This window comes from Perissodus microlepis, chromosome 17 (genome assembly GCF_051167445.1).
Source record: "Perissodus microlepis isolate ML-2025 ecotype Zambia chromosome 17, ASM5116744v1, whole genome shotgun sequence".
Lineage (NCBI taxonomy): Eukaryota > Metazoa > Chordata > Actinopteri > Cichliformes > Cichlidae > Perissodus > Perissodus microlepis.
This window is the reverse complement of record NC_140477.1, coordinates 35,354,128-35,376,153: the sequence shown is the minus strand read 5'-3', so window position 1 is coordinate 35,376,153 and position 22,026 is coordinate 35,354,128. Positions and strand designations below refer to the sequence as shown.

The 22,026-nt window shown below is 41.0% G+C and overlaps 2 protein-coding genes across 2 annotated transcripts in view; one reads left to right on the top strand and one right to left on the bottom strand.

Annotated features, from left to right (window-relative positions):
• The window catches only part of osbpl8 (oxysterol binding protein-like 8), a 91,540-nt gene extending 72,486 nt beyond the window's left edge, over window positions 1–19,054 (bottom strand). Inside the window, exon 1 of the mRNA XM_084909785.1 lies at window positions 18,701–19,054. The gene's annotated coding sequence lies outside the window, so the exon portion shown is untranslated. The remainder of the gene's footprint in view (window positions 1–18,700) is intronic.
• A 2,598-nt stretch (window positions 19,055–21,652) lies between these two features.
• The window catches only part of zdhhc17 (zDHHC palmitoyltransferase 17), a 35,369-nt gene continuing 34,995 nt past the window's right edge, over window positions 21,653–22,026 (top strand). The window contains exon 1 of the mRNA XM_084909796.1: window positions 21,653–21,732. Coding sequence (XP_084765922.1) covers window positions 21,670–21,732 — 63 coding nt within the window. The 5' untranslated portion in view covers window positions 21,653–21,669. The remainder of the gene's footprint in view (window positions 21,733–22,026) is intronic.

The following is a 22,026-nucleotide window of genomic DNA, read 5'->3' as shown; positions in this document are numbered from 1 at the left end:
AATCATGGTTTTGATGGTCACTGTAGTGGCTACAATAATTTCCTAAAGTTCTCTCTTTCTCTTATATTTAATATAACCACACTATATTAAGCGGACGGACAAGCACCTGTTTTTATGCGCTGTCGTTAGCAACAACGACGGTAAAACCATCGCCTGTCCGCTTGTTTATTTTCCACATAAACCTTTCACAATAAAGCTCAAGATCCTGTTGAGACTTTTCAAAATAAACTGAATCACGTGAAAGAGTATGCAGTGTTTATGTTGCGTGAAGTGTTTGCCAAACACTTCACGCAAGTTGAGCTGCCCGAGATTCACAGAATTTACAGAAAATGTAACATTTTTGTGATTTATATCGTTATCGGGATGATAGATGTCTTATATCGGGATATGAGATTTTGGTCATATCGCACAGCCCTAATTATCATCATCATTATTATCATCATCATCATCATCATCATCATTATTATATATGCTCTTCATATGAAAAACCTTGCTACACACATTAGATAGCACCATGTACCCCTACAGTAAAGCTGCCAAGTGAAAAAGTCAACAGAATCAGAATATTTTATTCATCACTAAGGAAATTATCTAAAGCAACAAATGTTAGAATTAGAAGAAGATGCAGCTTCAGATTGTTCAGTAATTTCTCCCTGTTCCTGAAGCCACGAGTGACATTATTTATAATAACTTGTATTGGTGTTATTACAGCTGTGTTATTGAAAATAGCAAATTCTGAAAAAAGAAAGTCACCTACAAGCAGCAAAGGAAAAGGACCCGGACAGCAGCATTTTAAAAAATGTTCCTCTTGGGGAAGATGCCAAGAAATCATTTTATAGGTTTCATAGTTCTATACTTACGAATAAAAAGAAACCCAGCAGCTAACAAATCATAGTGGTTGAAAATATTTTTCGTTATCCACATCAACATCTGCTGCCCCATGTGTGAGTGACAAGAGAAGCTCAAACCTCCGGTAAAGTGATACTCCTATTACCAAGCCTTTCACTTTGGGTAAGCAGTGTTGAGGTAAGTCAACAACTCTACTGTGTAATCTAATGTTACCAACAGCCACCGTGAAGGACATGTTGACAGGGGTGATTAACTTAGTAACATCAAGTGACTGGTGTACACAAGCCAGAATTTCATTCTAATATCCTTTCATTTTACCACAACACTGTGAAATAGGTGAGTGTCATAGTGATGAAAGATGTCAGTAATATTCACCATTAGTTATTCAAGTTGAGCTTGATCTTTAGACGAAAAGATTCACAGTTGCATTTATTTTGAGCTGATATTGTTCAGCTTTGGTAGAGTGTATGTGTGACAACAATAATAGGAAAAATGCATTAATTCAACATCTAACATCTTTCTTTTGTTACCAGATATTTCAATATTGAAAACTTTAAAAGAAAACTACACTTTGGGTAAACGTTCAGGTTTCTCCTGTCCCCCTGTGTTATATGTGGGATGTGGCTACTTTTTACCTGTATTTTGACACCAGTCTCATCTTCACGTTGATACTTTGGGTGTCAGGTCATTTTTGAACATGCCATTTGTCGAATGGAGAAACAACATTGGTGTTCATGTTCTTTAGTTGTACTCATGTGCTAGATGCATTTTTGTCTTTAGCAATCGATAACACCCTTTGGAAATAAAAAAAAGAGCATTATGGTTAACAATAAACACTCATTCATATTTGACTGGGTATTTCCAGAGCAAAACTACACTACAAAAGACCCACACGGATCACCAGAGCTGGCTATAATGACTTCACAATTGTTCTTCCAATTTCCTGGCTAAGTGGATTCAGCTTTCACCCAGAAGCCCCTCACAGGTAATACAATCTTGTGTCTCATCGCATTAAAATAAATCTTCCCGGTCTTGCCCTTATGTTGTGTTTATACACCAGCCTTCCATATGTCTGAACCCCACATGCTCTGCCCTGGTGTTTGCTAATTTTGGAAGAATTCTGTGGGAATCTCGTGGACACAGAGAAATAACACAGTTGGTTTGGATATTTTAAGATTAACGTCTCAGTGCTCTGGGTACTAAAAGTGTGTGCACAGCATGCAGGATGTGTGTGTTCCTATATTAGTGAGTGTTTGTGTGTACTGGTCCAGCTGTGGGGGGAACAAGCTGCTCACAAAAGCACCCAGCTGTGTGCTTCCTGAGGGAAGAACAGTCAGGTCAGAGCTGAGGTCATGACGATTCTACATGTGCAAAAAGTGAGCACACACAAACCATACCTCAGCCCTGTAAGCGCATTTGGATGAAGACATGTAGATGAAATGTCAACAGACACGCTGATCAAATGGTAAACTGTAAGAGGAAATTTGATTATTTTATCCAAAGCACCTGAGAGCATCCTGAGGGCACCAGCTATTTTTAGCAAACAGAGCCATTCAGCATTGTTGACCTCTGTAGCCCTGTGACACATTTTTCAATGAATTTACATAATTAAGTCGGAGCAACTTCATGACCTGTATTGTTCTTATGCTTGTCTGAGTGTTGTTTCCCTGAAGGGGTAAACAGTCTGGCTTCTATAACATTACACAAATTCTCTGGAAACTTTATCAAATACCATTAAAGGGCCAGAATTTTCCTCAGTTATTACAAAAAATAAATTAATAAAAAAAAAAATTAAAACCTCCTTAAATAGGAGGAATTAATGAGCTGAATTACACATCTGTGTGGAGCAACAATAACAGAAATTCGAGGGAATCTTCAGGACCTGATTTGACGCACACATACTTTTATCAGATTCACAACTAAATATTCCACAAAAGTTCAATATGAAATTAACCCGAACAATTTCCTGATGTATTAAAATCTTAACACACAATTAACTCTCATTCTGAAAGGATGTAAAAATTAAAAACATAAAAGCACATGACAATCATGTTTTTTCCTACACAGAGACTTTCACTGGGTCCAGATAATGGTCACTCAACTCCATTCAGTGACTCGTTTTAATTCATTTTTTTAATATGGTGCCAAATTACAACAGTCCCCTCAATGCGCTTTATATTATAAGGACCCTACAATAACAAAAGAGAAAAGCCCAATATTGAAACCACCCTATGTGACCAACCACTTGGCGATAGTGGGAAAGAAAAACACCCTTTAACAGGAAAAAGACCTCCAGCAGAGGTTCAGGGAGTGGCAGCCATCTTCTGCGACTGACTGGGGGTGAGGGGAGGGAGACTGAACAAAGGAAAATGAACACTACCTTGACAGCTTAGCCATTACCAATCACATTTACCCAGCCTTTCCAGTCTTGTGTTTCCCTATTGACACAGTGGGCGGGTCGCTGTTGCAAGGGCCCTCGATATCAGTGAGTCTTTTTTTATTTCACAGCCAAACCAAATCAAACTCCAGCTACAGTTCTTGGTCTACTCCAGAGGTCGGCTGTGAGATCTGCTGAGTTAACCAGTCTACAGGGAACAGCATGGCTGTGCACTCGTGCAACTGTTACGCTCACCAGGGTGAAGTGTCAAAATATGTGGGACCACATTTAGAGAGCTCTTCCAACCAAAGCTATAACATACGGAGACCTGAGTGTCAGTAAAAACTCATACTCTGTCCAATACGGATGATCTGATATCCTCGTGTTGGTGTTGTTCCCAGACCATCATGAAAATGTTGTTCCAGGTTCAACATTGCAAGTGACCAATCACATTGTTGTGATGTTATTCTTTTGCGCGCCAAGCCATTCGTGCATTTATGAAATTCCAATGTTGCAAGGACAATATCAATTCTGCTTACTGTTTATTAAAGGGTTACGGTTAGGGTTAGGGTCAGGGTCCGTTGATCGGTGGACAGAGGCGGTTTCTCGCAGCTTAAGTACAGTTTTTTGTTTTACGCCGGTTTTTCCCGAAGTCGCAAAAGTATGACGTCACAACATTCTGATTGGTCACTTGCAATGTTGATCCTGGAACAACATTTAGTATGATGATCTGGGAACAACACCAACACGAGGAAATCAGATCGTGCGTCCAATACAGCCACTGTGTATGCTTCTCATGCTGCTTTTTTTAAAAAAATCTTTGATGTTTACTTCTTCCCATTCTTGAACCGCTTCCATTGCTTTCTTTCCTGTCCACTTTCAATCATTCAGCAATCTATCTGCACCCTTTGTGTTTAATTCACACCAAAAATCTACCATGTGTAAACAAACACAAACACTACTATGAACCCCTCTCTAGAGGGTCAGAGTTCAGAAACTTGATTCTTAAAAGTATCGGCAGAGAAGCAACAGTCTGGAGTTGCCCCTGGTGAAAGGCGGCGGGCTAGGGTATGTTGGGGTTTCTCCCACTGGACGAGACGGTTTGTTCCCTTCGCCTTCGGGTCAAGGAACGGGTCTTGACCGTTGTCTGCGCTTATGCGCCAAGCGGCAGTTCAGAGTACCCAGCCTTCTTGGAGTCCCTGGGTGGGGCCACTGGAGGGTGCTCCTCCTGAGGACTCTGTTGTCCTATTGGGAGACTTCAGTGCTCACGTGGGCAATGACAGCGAGACCTGGAAAGGCGTGATTGGGAGGAACAGCCTCCCAGATCTGAACCTGAGTGGTGTTTTGTTATTGGACTTCTGTGCAAACCACAGTTTGAGGCGACTCAGGAGGGGAAAGCGGTGCTCTACCTGCACTGTGTATAGTGCGGGTGGAGTGCTGCCGACTTCGACTGAGAAAATTGGCGGGCGGTCGAAGGAATACTTCGAGGACCTCAATCCCACTGGCACGTCTTCCGTGGCAGAAGCAGTCTGGGGACGAAGGGGATGACCCGCCAATCTCTGTGGGCGAAGTCACTGAGGCAGTTAAACAACTCCTTGGTGGCAGAGCCCCTGGGGTTGATGAGGTCCGCCCCGAGATCCTGAAGGCTCTGGATGTTGTAGGGCTGTCTTGGTTAACACGTCTCTACAATGTTGCGTGGAGATCAGGGGCAGTACCCCTGGACTGGCAGACCAGGGTGGTGCTCCCCATCTTTAAGAAAGGGGACCGGGTTCTCCTGTAGTGTTCCAACTACAGGGAAATCACACTCCTCAGCCTCCCTGGGAAAGTCTAAGTCAGGGTGCTGGAGAGGAGAGTCTGCCCGTTAGTCGAACCTCAGATGCAGGAGAAACAATGCGGTTTTTGTCCTGGTCATGGAGCACTGGATCAGCTCTTTATCCTCTCGAGGATACTTGAGGGTGCATGGGAGTTTGCTTGGAACGGTTCGCAGCTGAGTGTGAAGCAGTGGGAATGAGAATCAGCACCTCCAAATCTGAGGCCATGGTCCTCAGCCGGAAAAGGGTGGAGTGCCCACTCCAGGTCAGGGACAAGTTCATGCCCCAAGTGGAGGAGTTTAAGAATCTTGGGGTCTTGTTCACGAGTGATGGGAGAAGAGAGCGGGAGATCGACAGACGGATTGGTGCAGTGGCCGCAGTGATGCAGACGCTGCACCGGTCTGTTGTGGTGAAGAGAGAGCTGAGTGTAAAAGCGAAGCTCTAAATTTACCAGTCGATCTACGCCCCTACCCTAACCTATGGCCACGCACTGTGGGTAGTGACTGAAAGAATGAGATCGCGAATTAAATTCAATTTTATTTATATAGCACGAATACAAGCGGCGAAAATGGGCTTCCTCTGAAGGGTGGCTGGCCTCTCCCTTAGAGATAGGGTGAGAAATTCGGCAATTCGGGAGGGGCTCAGAGTAGAGCTGCTGCTCCTCCACATTGAAAGGAGCCAGTTGAAGTGGTTTGGGCATCTGACAAGGATGCCTCCTGGGTGAGGTTTTCCAGGCATGTCCCACCAGGAGGAGGCCCCGGGGCAGACCCAGGATGCGCTGGAGAGATTATATCTCTCGGCTGGCCTGGGAACGCCTTGGTGTTCCCCCGGACAAGCTAGAGGAGGTGGCTGGGGAGATGGAGGTCTGGGCTTCTCTGCTTGGGCTCCTGCCCCCGCGACCCGGCCCCGGATAAGCAGAAGAAAATGGATGGATGGATGGATGGATGGATGGATTATTGGCTCCTCAAATGTGACTTTTTGTTTCTTCATTTATGGCGTCTGCAGAGTCTGGGAAGTTTTGTTTGTTACAAATTTCTTTTTTGTTGTTTCAAACATCTTTGTGTTTGCATGCATGCATGCATGCAGTCGCACACACACACACACACACACACACACACACACACACACACACACACACACACACACACACACACACCTTTTCCACAGATTGAATCTAAACCTGTGGGAAACACTTCAGATTTTATACTTGCAGTCTGTAACCTGATCATCTATTACTCATGGCATCCATTAAAAGTAGGTCTCATTGTCAAGGGTGACCTGACTGCATTAATTAGAAGACCACTACAGTCAAGTTCTCCCTCAACACTTCCCTAAATCTTTGCTAAATAAGCTTTGCAATGAGAGGCTATCTGAATACATCTGACCTTGGTGGATGGTGCAAAAGTCATAGCCATGTAAGAAGATTACACCACTGTAATAGAAAGCCTTTGAAGGGTATTAATAAGAATGCAGGCATTTTAAGAAAGAACAAAAAATGTATAAAGCAGTCGGGTTTTCCTCCCTTTAAGCTCAGCTAGAACACTGTAACCAAAGTCTAATCAAGAACAGAGCACAGTCAAAGGCTTAACCATCCAACAATACCTCAGTTCAACTTCTCATTGTTGAAGAAATAACTACAATCGTCCCCCCCAAAGCCTTGAAAAGAGACTCAGTAAAGGCTGCCTAATCTGGAACAAAGGTGGACGATGCCCCCACAAAGCAGCAGTTAAAGGACTGTTGAGAAGACAGACAAGCAGCACAACAAAATATTGACAATAAATAACAAACTTGACATGTAAAAATACTGACTGTATTAACTTTCTTTGTTAAGGCCTGTTTTTTTCTTTTGTCATCACTGCATTTCAGGGAAGTCAGTGCATCTTTATTACAGCTACATTATGATGATTATGACACACTGGGGATCCAGTGCAGATGAATGACCTCTTAATAAGTTGCTCTGGATGACAGTATCAGCTAAGTTAATACTGTCATTTAGCTCCTTTCTTCCTCACTGGCCTATCATGAATAGCTGTGATCACTGGTGCCGCGAAACATTAGTAAGAAAAAGCTTATAGATGTGACACTCCAAGTGGAAAATCCACGGGAATGAAATGTGATGTATTTGTATGCGAGTTTACGTCACAGCCACAACCTTTTTCTCTCAGGTCACGGCTTAGCCCGGAGGGATTACTGCAGCCGGACTTGTGGAGATTTCCGAAGTGCTTCTGCCAACAGCACGAAGGAGATGCAGAGGACTCAGTGATTGATATAAATGTTTGGCAAAAGCTTAAAATAGGTAAGATTTTGTTGACTACAATAATGGGTTCCAGGATTCTGGTGTAATATAAAATTTGATATTTGGTTAACATTGTACACTCTCTGTGAACATGAGCTCAGCAAAACAATGCCTTCCCATCCTGCTGTATCAAACAGCAGCATCAAAAGCGATGCATTGTGCATCCCTCAAAGAGCTGCAGCTGTCTGCAGGACTCAAGAGTTCGGAATGTGTGAAACAGGACACCGGAAAGCAGAGCATGCACAACACCTGTAACTCCTTCAGCTCAGTAAGAGAGATTCAATTGAGCAGACTATAACTGTATGCACCAATAGATCATGACTGGGTTGTAAATTGTGAAACCAGCCCACTGAAGGGACAATGGGCTGGGAGGCATAATTATGATTAAGGAACTGACCTTCCAGCCCATTGTCCCTTCAGTGGGCTGGTTTATAAGAGTTTATAAGATTGGGGAAACCTGCAGTCAGCTGAGACTGAAGAAGTCACTTGGATGAGTGACGAAACATTTCTCCCACAAAACGCTACGTCCAGATGAACAGAATCAACCTTTGGAGATTCAATGAGAAGGAATCTCCTTGTGGGGTAAGCTCAGTCACACAGGTTTGATCTGACCCTGGAAACAGAACCGCCAACTTCCATGCTCTCTGTTTCTCATGAAGACGAGACACAGTGTCAACATTTGGAAGAAAGAGAAGAGAAGATGTATGGACATATTTCATGTTTAATGTCAAGGAAAATAAAACACTTTGTAAACCATGTGGAGTAACTCTCATCGGTAGAAATGCGAAAAAAAAATGTACACGTTATATTTTACTCAACTGAATCATTAGTCTGTTATAATCTTATGATATTTTCTCAGCTAAAACTGAAAGCTTAGCTGCCTAAATTATGACTAAAAGTAACTGACGTTTTGGTCAAAAGACTGTGACTGCTGTAAAAATGAACACTGATTATGAATCACTATATTTCTAAGTACTATTTGTAATATCAGTGTGTACCAATTGCAGGGTTTTCCTGGTTCAAAATAAGCTTTTGGGCTGATTACATATGCATGATTGATCTGCATATAATTAAGACAAAGACTCTGTTAACAATAACATAACAAAAGCTAATAATATTTTCACACATTTGACAGGGAAAAAAAACATTTCCAACTTGAATACATTAAACCCTACTTACAATAAGTAAATAAAAAAATCAGTCCTGGTGATTTTCAATTGTTGAAAGACCAGAACCTCTTCGGTCGGCACCAGTTTCTCTTTCTTTTTTTATATCATGAAAAATTGTGGTAAAGGCAATAAGAACATATCAAAATAGCTATATGCATCTTTTTTCATAATTCTTGCTATAATTTTCCTATTCCGGTAAATCCCAGCAGTCTAACACTAGTGTCTGCTAAGTTGGATGAAGAGGCTTGCTTTCTTTTTTGCCTTGATATTTTAAAAACGCATCATAGCTGCATCACATTTTAAAAGAAAAGAAGAAACACCATAAAATATGAAGTAACAACATGAAATTTAGCTTCCCGGTGGGGGTGTAAGTAAAACATGAAGAACACTGGGAACTAGGGCTGCCACAATTAGTCGGCTAGTCACGATTACGTCGACTATCAAAATCGTCGACGTCTAATTTAATAGTTGACGCGTCGTTTGAAGCTTTGTAAGATCCCAAAAGATGCAGGAATAAGTAGTAGGATTTAAGAGTGTAATAATGGACTGAAACAGAAGATGGCAGCACTGCATGTACAACGATGCCAGCTGCCGTTAAACCCCGAAGAAGAAGAAGCTGTGTCCCAGAATTCATAGCGCGGCCCTGCTCAGTTTCCAACAATGGCGGCAGCTAGTTAGTTTTAATATTACTCTTATTATTCTTTCTGGGTCACAAAATAAACGTTTAACATATTTTCAGGCGAGAATGTAGCTGTGTAAACCTCAAATATCTGCTCAGTTTATCAAGACACCACATATTTTCAAAAGCGCTCCGACGTTTTCGAAGACGTCTGTTACCCACCAGCTCGATAGCTAGCCGGGTTCAAGGCTCACTAGAGCCCGTGAGAACACCGGACTCCCGACAAATCGTTTTCAAACCCACCGCCGTCTTTCGCTACTCAGGTTAAACATGATATATAAGTCACTTAGATAACTTAAACATGTTATTGTTTGGCTTTTTTTAGTATTTTATTTGTTCCTGAGTAAATCGGTTTGGCTGAGATTAAAGTTATAGTTTTTACACAGCTGAATAAACGTCAAGCAGACAGCTGATTATCAGAAGTGTGAGATGCTCGAGAATATACTCCGGTGTCCTGTTATATTTTAGATAGCAAGGAGTTTATTAAACTTCACCGAAAACAATCTGCAAATTTCATTAAAATTTAATAAACTATCATCTTGTTTTTATTTTTAGTTAGCACATACCTTAAAATCTTAAAGCTGTAAGCTAATGATAGTTATATAAGAGCAGATGCTGCTGGTGCAATAAGCTGTACGTTGTACGTCCAATGGATGATGATCTGATTAGTCGACTAATCGCAAAAATAATCGGTGACTAGTCGACTATCAAAATAATCGTTTGTGGCAGCCCTACTGGGAACCAGCAACTTGTTGGCAAAAAGAATATAGTTGGACTTCCTTTTCTTATCCAACGTCCCCCTGAAATCATTTTTCTCTTTGTTAGCCACTACACGTGAAAAATGTTCCAAACATTTTGCCCAAAGAGTATAAGAACAATACACCCATAGCAGTAGCAGAGGTCAATTATATAACACGTTACTGACATATTACACAGATCCCTTCTTACAGCTTTACCAGAGGATTGCTGTCATTCAAGCTGAATGTTAAAAACAGGATTCACAGGTAATCACATGTACATCCTGTCAACTGTTTTATCCTGAACTTTTTTTCTTTTTTTTTAAACACAGCTAAAACATTGTCTGTATAATGTCAGGTGTGGTCACTGGTTACACACACCTACAGCTCCACTCCCTGTGCTAAGACGAGCTTTATGCCTTTCATGAGTCAACCTATGAGCTCAGACAGGGCATGTTTTTTGGAGGAAGATTTGAAGCACTAACTTGTAGATGCCAAGAAGCTGGTAGTAACAGTTCTGAAGGACATCAAGGTTCCACGGTGATCACAGTCTCACTCACTTTTATAATAATTTAACTAACAGTTTTGAAATGACGCTTTATTGCACTTGTCGAACACGTGGAAGTAGAGCTGGGCGATATGGCCTAAAATTCATATTGCGATATAATTTGAAGCATGTGCGGTAACGATATATATCACAATATATTCTTTTCTTCTGTATAACGTATTTTCCACACTAAAAATCCTTTAATTTTTTCAAAATCGAGAGTGTGCCTTATGTATGAATTCTGGTTGTGCTTACTGACCTCGAACCGATTTTGGTTGCAGAAATCTGTTAAAAAATGTTTTAGTACAACTTTGGTAAGCCGCACTGCTTGATGGATTGTCAGAGCATTACGGCTGCCGTAGTGAGGAGCTTCGCGGAATAATCTGGGTCCAAAACTCCACTTCAGGTCCCAAAGTCAAACGAACACTAAGAGTTAAAAACGGTCTAAATTCTTTAATCTTTAATAAAATCATCAGCGTTGCTGCTTTATTGGGTGTAACAATTAAGTTTTACATCCATGCATCCATGAAAACAGAATTTATTAAATTTAACAGAGTTAGAAGTTAACAGGAAGTTGGCTCGCTAGTTTACACCTAAACATTTCATACCATGTTCTGACAGAGATTTTTGAAACTAATTCAAACGTACAGCTCTGCTGTCACTTCCAACATAAATGAAGACAGAAAACTAAACAGCAGTGGAGTTTGCAGGGTTACTGAAGTTGGACTACCTGGTATATAATGTTGTGCTACGTGATTGCTAGCGACACAGCTATGTTAGCATAACATTAGCACAGTGAAGCTGGAGGATGAACGGCAACTTTTTTTCCACTCGATAAAAGTTAACGTGAGGGATTCTGGTGGTCAGGGACGAATGCAATCGCATAGCAGGATGCTGTACACGGGCCAAACTTCAGTCAGGAGAACAACTGAGATCATTCATCCACAATACAAGGTTAGTTATTAATATACTGCAACAACATGGGAATAGAACAGCTGCGAGAGAATTCAACATTAATGAATCAATGTTACCGAAGTGGAGGAAGCGCAGTTTTCGGCTTTCCCCATATTTCAAAAGTGCTTCATCTCTTTGCTATGACTGTTGCCCGCCATAATTTGCAGATGATATTTGTTTTAGCCGCTGCGATGCTTTCGACCAAAACAGGTGCAGCTTGATGACATCATCAACATGCGCTATCGCGAAAGAGCAATATAGTCAAAATCTCTATCGTTGGCCAAATTTATATCGTTTCTATCGTATATCGTTTATATCGCCCACCCCTACGTGGAAGTTCCAACTGTACCCTTTTTAGTGATGTTTCTCATGTTTTGCAAGAAAAAACAAACTCAATTTAAACTGGCTTCATCCATCACGTGTCTAACAAAACAAGAAGCAAATCTTTATGGTAAATGGCCTGTATTTGTATAGCGCTTAACTAGTCCCTAAGGACCCCAAAGCGCTTTACACAACCAGTCATCCACCCATTCACACACACATTCACACACACATTCACACAAGCGACATTATAGCCACAGCCACTGACAGAGGCGAGGCTGCCGGACACTGGCGCCACCAGCCCTCTGACCCCCACCAGTAGGCAACGGGTGGAGTGTCTTGCCCAAGGACACAACAACTGAGACTATCCAAGCCGGGACTCGAACCGGCAACCGGCAATTACAAGGCAAACTCCCAACTCTTGAGCCACGATCTCCCCAGCAATACATGAGGAGGCAACACAATCAGGTGGACATTTATGAGGTCTCCCTACTTCCAAAGCTCTGCTCAAAGCCCCAATGAAGGTGGACACTGAATTTAATTGGCTGGGACACTTAAAAAGATCTCCACAGTCCCGCTCTCTTTTGGTCAAATGACAAATCTGGCTTGGCATTGGACTTGAAGCAAGGCTGATACAAGAAACCACACAGATCTGAATCCTTTCATCACCAGAGACTAGGGCTGTGCGATATGACCAAAATCTCATATCCCGATATAAGAATTCTATCGTCCCGATAACGATATAAATCACAAAAATGTAACATTTTCTGTAAATTCTGTGAATCTCGGGCAGCTCGACTTGCGGGAAGTGTTTCCAGCTGTGCGTCATGTAGCTGGAGTCGAGTGTTTTAACCGATGCATGAAACTATACATTTTTAGACATAAGTTGTAACGGACGCCGTTTTCTTTGTGAGTATTTATTACACGGCGTGCTGCGGGGAAAAGCCTGTTCTAACGTTTGAGTCTAAGGTTTATTTTTTAGCACCTGACGGCTCTTTTTTGCTTCTCATCCATAAATACTCTGCATACTCTTTCACGTGATTCAGTTTATTTTGAAAAGTCTCAACAGGATCTTGAGCTTTATTGTGAAAGGTTTATGTGGAAAACAAGCGGACAGGCGATGGTTTTACCGTCGTTGTTGCTAATGACAACGCATAAAAACAGGCGCTTGTCCGTCCGTATTGTGGTTATATTAAATATAAGAGAAAGAGAGAACTTTAAGAAATTAATATAGCCACTACAGTGACCATCAGAACCATGAAAAAATATTGCCGTAAACAGTTTATTTTGCGACACCACGAAACAAACGAGAGCGTAAAATGAAACGATAGACGTTTTTATATCGTCATCCGATATATATCGTTATATCGAACAGCCCTACCAGAGACAGCACAAATTAAGCAAATTGAAGGTGTGTTTGTTCACTTCTGTTTGATGTCTGACCCCAATGGCAGTCAGGCAACAATGAAAGGTCCACACAGTTATGTGGTTTCACTGGAATTAAAACAGCTGTTTGTTCATGTTTTGTTTTTCTTTGTTGTTTTTTTTTTTTTTTATTGGTGAGCCTCAGATAACCTTCTTACAGATGGCAATAAAGGCTGCTGAGCTACACCCTAGGGAGAAGTATGCCAGAATGTAATCTTATTTTTGTACCGCTGATGGATAAATCCACAACGACAAAAAAATGAGGGCCCACTATCTCACTCTGAGCACATCTGGTGTTTGTCAGAGCCAATGCATCGAATCAGCCAAACCGCATCCAGTTGCCCGGACATCCCAGCTGGGGAGATTACACCGCTCTGATGCACTTATCCTGGCATTTCAATAACTTGAGAATCAAAGCATCATTAGTTAGAGCTCCTAACACTGTTCAAATAGTGATGCAACAATCACATATTTATATTAGACATTCATCCTTTGATAGCCACAGTGACCTTATTCAATTCTTTTATGAAACTGATCAGGTCAGTAGTTTGTAACATTACAGCTATTTAATTACAAACACCAGTCAAATAGGCCGATGATGAAAAAATTGCTATGGGTGGTGCTTTTCATGACCACATTCTCACTTTTTTAATTTTGCTGGCTAGTTTGCAAAACTGTTGGAAAACTCTTATTGCATTTAAATGTTTTTGTTATTTTGATTTGCATCTTCTGTCTGCTGCACTCTGTATGCTCACACGGTGAAACAACGAGCACAGGAAGAGAGGAGAAACAAAGCACTGAAATGAAATGTAAAGAAAAGTAAGCCTGGGACAAAGTAATATCACTATTAGCTGAATTATTTTGACTTTTGTTTATTTGGGTTTCTTTGCTCACACATAACAGACACTTTTGTCTATCAAATGGTCAGAAATAAGGAAATCTAGATTTCATATACATATTGTGGTTACTTGTGTATTCAAAGGAGCTTGCAAAGAAAAGCGTCTGGACTTCTTTAAGTTTACTTGAAGACGTTTCACCTCTCATCCGAGAAGCTTCTTCAGTTCTAAGGTCAAATGGTGGAGAGTCCCAGATATAAACCTAGTGGGAGTATCCCCCCACAGAGGGACAAGGGGGTCCTTTTGTCCCTCTGTGGGGGGATACTCCCACTAGGTTTATATCTGGGACTCTCCACCATTTGACCTTAGAACTGAAGAAGCTTCTCGGATGAGAGGTGAAACGTCTTCAAGTAAACTTATAGAAGTCCAGACGCTTTTCTTTGCAAGCTCCTTTGACTACGATGACCTGGATGACTGAGAACCTTCACAGACATACTTGTGTATTCATTCCCAAAGGAGCTTTCTGAGCTAGAAAAACTGCACAGTCTCTTCCGCACAGTGTGGAACCACGTTTATTAATTCAATACTAGTATCCAATGAGTCTTTGGTACCGGCCAACACCCAAAGCCAAGGTATCTGTATCAGGACTGAAAGTCAGATGAGTGCATCCCTACTTGTTTTCAGGTGAGTCTGTGCCTGTGAGCAGGGGAGGCTGTCGGTGATGTTGTTGCTGTGATGCCCTTTAAAGACAGTAAATATGATTAGAGCCTATAAAAGCATACTTTATTTCCCCAGGCTCTAGGCTTATATCCGGTATCAGCTGAGATAACCGCCACCTGTTCTCGGTCTACATTACAAACACACATAGCAGCAATTTTTAACTATTTCAATTTCAAAGTTTCAAGCTGTACATTTCACTCATTCATGTGTTCACTGATTTCCTTCCGCTTATCCACTTCAGGGTCAGGGGCTTGATGTCTATCCCTGCTATCATAGCATGAGAGGCAGGGTACACCCTGGACAGGTCACCAGTCTGTCACAGGGCATTTGTCTAGAAAATGTTAGCACTGCACAGCAGTATAATTTAGGAGATATGATGGGTGGGAAGAAAACATGCTATGAGTGTCATTATTTAACTGGAAACCAATATGCTTTTCAGAGAAGTGCTTCAACAGCAAACACTAATAACAACTACAGAATGTTTGTAGCAGATGAAACATCTGAAAAAAAAAAATAATTTTAGTGCATCCATAGAGTTGGCAGCTGGCTATTGGTACTACTATTCTGTGGGTGACAATGACAATGTCAGCATCAAGTCAAATATACAGCAGAAGCACTGACAGTTTCCTCCGTTTCCTATGGAGACTGTAGAAATGAAATAACAATAGGTGACAAAATTATGAGCCTACACTTCACAGCTCCACAGAGAACAGCTGTACAGGCGCCCTGTCCCACAAATAAAGGCTGATTTGCTTAGAATTTTAAGCATAGCTTTTACCTATGAATTTGAATTGTGTGGAGCATAAATATACAACCAGATAACCACCTTGGTAAATAATATGCAAAAAAGACTCTCTCATTGCAGAGCTCAAAATAATTAACCAGCTTCAGTAAGACAAGGTGAATATTTAACTACAGCCCACATGTATCCAAAAAAAAAAAGCTATTCAATTTAAAATTACATCGCCATGGTAACTTATGCCGTAGATGTTTAGGTTCCAGATTAGAGATTAACAGACGTGAAATCACTACTGACCAGTATATTCTCTACAGAACATCTACCCTAAACTAAGCTTATGTTAAAATTGTGAGTTTAGATTTAATCTTTACTTCCAAACCCTTAAACAGCACCGAGTCTGCAGTGAGAGAATCAAAACTAAAACTGTCAGGAACAGGTTATGTTCCCCATTTTTAAAACACCATTTAATGCCTAACCCTTCCAAACTACACTGAAATATTTCAATTTATGTAAGCTTAGCTATAACACTTTTTCCCTTTATGGATGAAACTTTACCTTCATTAGATTTGGAAAGCTGTCCTCTATTTTTTTTTTTTAAGTTAGATGTTAAACAGTTACAATTGCTCAACTCTTAGTATTAACAGTAACTCAGTAAAACATCTCTACTGTGGCTTTAAAACAGCCATATTGACTAATATTAGTCAGTGAAGTCTAATATTAGCAATTACACATGGTTAAAGTCAGGAACATTAAAGCAAAGTTTTTTCTGTAAATGTCATTACTCATTTTTATCCGGTAATCGCTGACATTTTTTTTTATTTTATTTTTTTTACAAAGTTAAATTACTGGAAAAAAAACACTTTTTATTTAATAAAAAAACTGGCTTGGGGGCAGATCTGGAGCTTTGAAAATTAAATGTCAAATCAAGATTCAAGCTTAATCTGATGAAAATTCAGGTTGAGTAAATAATGACCCCAAATTAGATGCTTTATATCAAATTTTTATACTCTCACAGATGATGACAGTGTGGACAAAGCTAATAAAATAACCCCCACCCCCCAAATTTTTGAGATAAATATCATGGTCGGGCATGTGTTCATATTACTCACTCCGCTGGATTAAAAAAAAAAAATGGAGATTCTGTTCTTTATCTGCCCGTTGCCATGGTGAATCGTGGTAGCAGATTCCACTGAAGATCGCTTGCTTTCTCTACTTTACGTACACACTTAACTCAAGGTGAGCATACTCAAGAGCTGATTGAAATAACTCTGATCAGTCTTTCCAGAACAACAAAAATCAACCCAGCATTTATTATTAGACTCACAGAGTTTGCTGAACCTGCTTCCTGGTCTCCACCCCAGAACAACATGGGTCAGAATCACACCAGACAAACACTACATGCTCTGACTTGAGACCACAAATATACACTGAAATGTAATAAATTAGTCAAATCAAAAATAAATGAAGGCTGCAATAACTGACAGATACACTTTTTAAGTTAAAAAACAAACTGTGAGGTCGACTTATTGCAGGGATGTCAAAGTCATTTTACACCGTGGTACATACAGCCCTACACTTGGCTCTTAAGTTCACCAGACCACTGAAACTATGTGATAAATGTGTAAAATTACAGTCACTTTTGGTAGTCCAATGCCCAAACTTTCTAATAATATCAATAATGTCCTGTAAAAAAAAATCTATATCATAATGAAAAAACAGGAACTTTTTGTCATGTTTATCTATTACTTAATTACTTTGGTGTAGTGTGAATGGTAATGGAGTGGTGTGTGTGTGTGTGTGTGTGCGTGTGCGTGTGTGTGTGTGTGTGTGTGTTGGGGCGAGGGGGTCTTTATCAATAGGAAAAGCTGTAAAACTTCTAAAAAAATATGGTTACAAATCTATGTACTTGTTCACAATTTCTAAGGCTGTCCACTGGGCCGGAATCCTTGCCTGGCCGATTCTGGCTTCTAGGCTTCATTTTTGACATGTCTGACTTATTGAGGAAGAAACAACCACTTATTTTTTCATGCACGGAAATACACCTGTGGGAAATCATCTCGGCTTCCTTTTTTCCAGGCACTGCTGACGCTTATATCACCGTACAAACAAACAAAAGTGAAATGAGTTCTCTATTTTTTCCTCTGCATGTCAGCATTAATATCATGCCTGCGCTCTCAAAGTAGAACTAGCATTCAAACTGAAAGCCATATGTGTGCAGGGAACAAGCAGTGCTTCAAAAAAGGTCTGACTGGAAACTCCTTTTGACTGGCAAATGAGCTGGTTACTCCCGTGACCTTGGACTGCACACCTCAATAAAGGTTTGCCATGGAAAGTGTGGGATTGCCCTTATTTACATCCACACTGGCACAGGGCGGAAATATGGAAATATTGCAAATATAAATTTATGAGTGCCAGATGCCAAGTCTGGTCCCAAGATTTAGTTCCCAACATAATTTCACCATCTCACTGCATATTTTGAGTAGCAAGAAAAAAAAAAGACTACAAAGTCTTTAAATGTGGAATTAGCTTGCAGCTATTAAAAATACATACTCAAAAGGAGTATGGCATAGAAAACACTGTTAAATCGCAGGTAGACACCATGACATGGTAATATCAGATATCAGACACCACGCCAGGATCCACCGGATGCATTGCTTGTCTGACACAGTTAGCAAGAGCTGCTGCTACCCTGTGATTCTCCTGTTTCAGCGCTTGTCTCCTGTCAAGTGAAAGTGGAAACAGAGCTGCAGACATCCAACACTGCAGCGAGATATGACTGAAAGGCAGCATGGGTGGGGTGGGGGTTAGAAAAGCAACAACATTATCAGCACTAGACCCGCTGAAGTGGCAAAGGCTGGTGTGGTTTATAATCCACAGCTTCTCCCATACATCACCCGGATACAGCGGGCGGCAGGAAATCCAAATTTAGCCAGCCTCATCACTCAGCGCGTTGCCCTGGGGTGCATTCGCGTTGAATTAACTAACACCAGCAGGCTAAATGTGGAGTTTTATTTGGGACAGATGCCGGGGGCACAAGTGCAGCGCATGAAGATGCGGGAGCTGCTACGGTCCTTACCTCTAATCCTGATTTATTACACAATAATACGCACAAACCATCTGTAGTCACGGCTGTCAGTCAACCACAAACACAATTAGCAATTATGCTAGCCGCCTGTAATCAACAGCAGGCAGTGGGGTTAGCTTTCATTTCGGTGTTTTTCTTTGCTTGTTTGAGCTTACCTTGGCTCCACCGGAGGTCTCCTGTTACGCTGTGCCACGAAAGGAAAAGGCTGTCTGTAAATATTTAAAAGCAGTCTTCCGGGGCGTGTGTCGGTCTGCTAACAGTTAGCTTTAGATGTGTTAATGTTTACGGGTGGTACTCGTCTTTGGGCAGCGTCAGCGAGTGATGACTCGCGGTTTCCTCAGCCCGCTGGCTTCACGTAGGTCCAGTTTTAATGTCTGAAATGTTTAAAATCAACTTTGACAATGCTAACACGCTTTCTAATATTTATTTACCAGCAGTCCGCGGTCTATTTGTTAGCCACCAGCGTGCCTGCACGATTCTATCGGGACTGTTTTTGTGGCAAATGAAGTAATGTAACCGGAAAATGCACGACTTCCGGACGCTGATTTCAAACTAAAAGGTATTAAAAAAATTAAGACGTCCGCGTTATGTATTTACGTATTACGTATTTCAGTCAAAATTATCAAAATAAGACAGTTTGGGGTCTCCTATCTGTTTGATTTAATTCATGAAAACTACTTCAGTGTGCGCTTTGCTTCAATTTTTTAACTTCCACATGGCAAATAAAAGTTTATGTCTTGTCTTTATCGTATTTGTCCAGTTTTTCTTTCTAAATCACCCTCTCCTATAACGTTTTATATGTGAATAAAATATAATTTTTTTATAAAACAGTTATAGTTTATTTTCATCAAGAGTTGATCATTTTACGGTTGCCCTGGCTCTCTTTGGGACTTTATTTTGAAGAGCCAACAGCTAATATCCCGTGTACGGGTTGTTACTGGATAACTTGACCCGTCAGCTCGAAATTTCCCCCCTGCTCGGGTAACGTCTGATTTTCCCTTGCAAACGTGTCAAACGTGTAATCGCTTTGGTGCACTCTCAAACAGCTGACAGTTACAGGTGCCTCTGGTAACACTACTTATTGGAATTCGTATATATAACTCATCAGGTTAATATTATATAGTAATGCTTTTTTGCTGAGATTAAATTTGTTAAGGAGACGTGCACATTAATTAATTGTGATCAATTCAAACTTTACCTCTGCTGGGTTTTCGTGAGTCACAACTACCATGAGCACCCCTGTGTGTTTTTGGTCGACCTTGTTTTTAATGTAGATGATCATTTTTCTGCCCCCAGTAATAACTACAATGATTATTGCAGCTGCTGCAATTGAGGAACCGCAAGTATCCATGCCTGGGTGTGCGGTGACATCTAGTGGTGGTTGGAGTTTTGGGTTCGGTAAAGGTGCACGTGACGTGACAGGTAACACATACAGGCGCAAAGCGGTATAACGGTAGTGTCATCGATGGTTTCACATAAAAATTCGACCATCAATCAGTTTTGTCATCATGGATTAAAATCGAGATAAAAATTTTTTATCTCGATTTATTAAGAATTATGTATTCTTAATAAATCACCTTTGCTGGCATGATGCCAGATCTCTCTTGGAAATTAGATTTTTAATCTCGGTGACATTTTTACCAGGATAAGCAAAGGATTCATTAAAAAATTAAATTAATAAATAACTATCTCTCTCTGTTTATACGACTGTTATGTTATAAAAATGCTGAAAACTACAATGCTCATGAGATACTGTGAGTATACCAGCTGGGTGGATATATATACTTAACTCATACAGTTGCTCAGATTTTAGATCTGATTCAAAACTAATAAGATGTTACATTGTTGGTAATATTGTAATGGCAAAAACTGAACTACTCAAACTGCAAATCAAATAAGTGGAACTAGAAAGAGTTTTCTATTTAATTAGCTGAGTCTGCAAAATGAGATTTTGCCCTAGAAAGAAACCCCCAAGGAGTTCCTTGTATTTGAACTCACCTTTCAGGAGGATGGCTTATTTACACTAGCGTCTAATTACAAATGCCAAAAATAAAGACTGTATATCCTAAAACCTGTTTTCAAATTTGAAAAGCTAACTTTCACTTCAATATACACTGCTCAAAAAATGAAAGTGACACTTTGAAAACAGAGTGCACTGGGCGCCAGCGTTGGACTGCCAGTATCCTATAGCAAACACCAGTCTGACTGCCTGGTGAGCACACAGCCTACTAAAGGTCACTGGGCCTCAGGCCACCCTCATGAAGTCTGTTTCTGATGGTTTGTTCAGAGACATTCACACCAGTGACTTGCTGGAGGTCATTTTGTAGAGGTCACTCTGGGAGTGCTCATCATGTTCCTCCATGCACTGCTCCACTGCTGATCAGAATGAAGGGCAACCAGATGTCCCACATGCTATAGAAATGTCTCTGTCATTTGCAAGCATTACAGAAACCTGGGGATCACAAAGACCTGTGCCAGTTGATGGGTACAGATGACAACAGTTAACAGTAAGTTCAAATGTTACTGTTATGTAAAAAGAAACCACATAAAAGTAAAAGGACTGCAGTGTCACCACTGTTTAACATCCTTTCCCCCCCTGTTGGGCCACCAGACCAGTACATTAGACATTTTACTGGCTGCTTGTATATTTTTAGTAGCCCACAAAAATAAATCCAATTTAATAAATTTTTATCCTGCTATACAAATATATATTTTACATTGTAAATCTATCTAAGAAAAAATAGTAACTAAAACATACAAAATCAATGTGGCAGAGTCAATAACGTGCTACTCTGCTGCAGGTACTGCTGCTGGTTTTTCCAGCAACCCTGAAAAAGATGAGAGGATGGATGGATGGAAAACAAACCATCATCTTTATACTTCCCACCCCCAGAACGGGGTACTAACACAAAAAACCCCGAATAATTTTATAGGAAACATGATAAATCATAGTAAATATATTTTTGCTGTACAACTTTAGACATCCTTTCTATTATGTGCTGTGACCTGTACATCACCAGTGTTTCTGACAGATCCTCTCTTCTCTTCCTCCTCCTCCTCCTCGACTGTTCCCCCCTGCACTGCCTCCTGTTTCCCACAATGCTCAGCGAGCATCACCACCAAGATGGCCGACGCTATGGAGGAATATGAGAAAGAAGCTGGCTGCGTCCCTATTCTCCATCCTGAGGTATGGTCACTTGGGTTCACGCCTTCGGACGAACACATGAACGCAAAGTAAAGGCGTCACCTCGCCCTGCGTGCCGGTGGCTCTGTGTTTTCCCCTTTCTTTCTTTTTTTGGAAAACCCGATGCCCCCTGCAAAACCACCGGTGGGGGGGTGGCAGCCAGCTAACGATGCTAAAGGTGCTAGCGCTAGCCCCCTCTCGCTGCTTGCATAGCCGTTAACGCTGGGCAGATGTTCGTGTCATTGGTAACGTTAAGCCAGGTTGTGTTTTTCCTGGAAGTGATCGTACAGCGAGTAA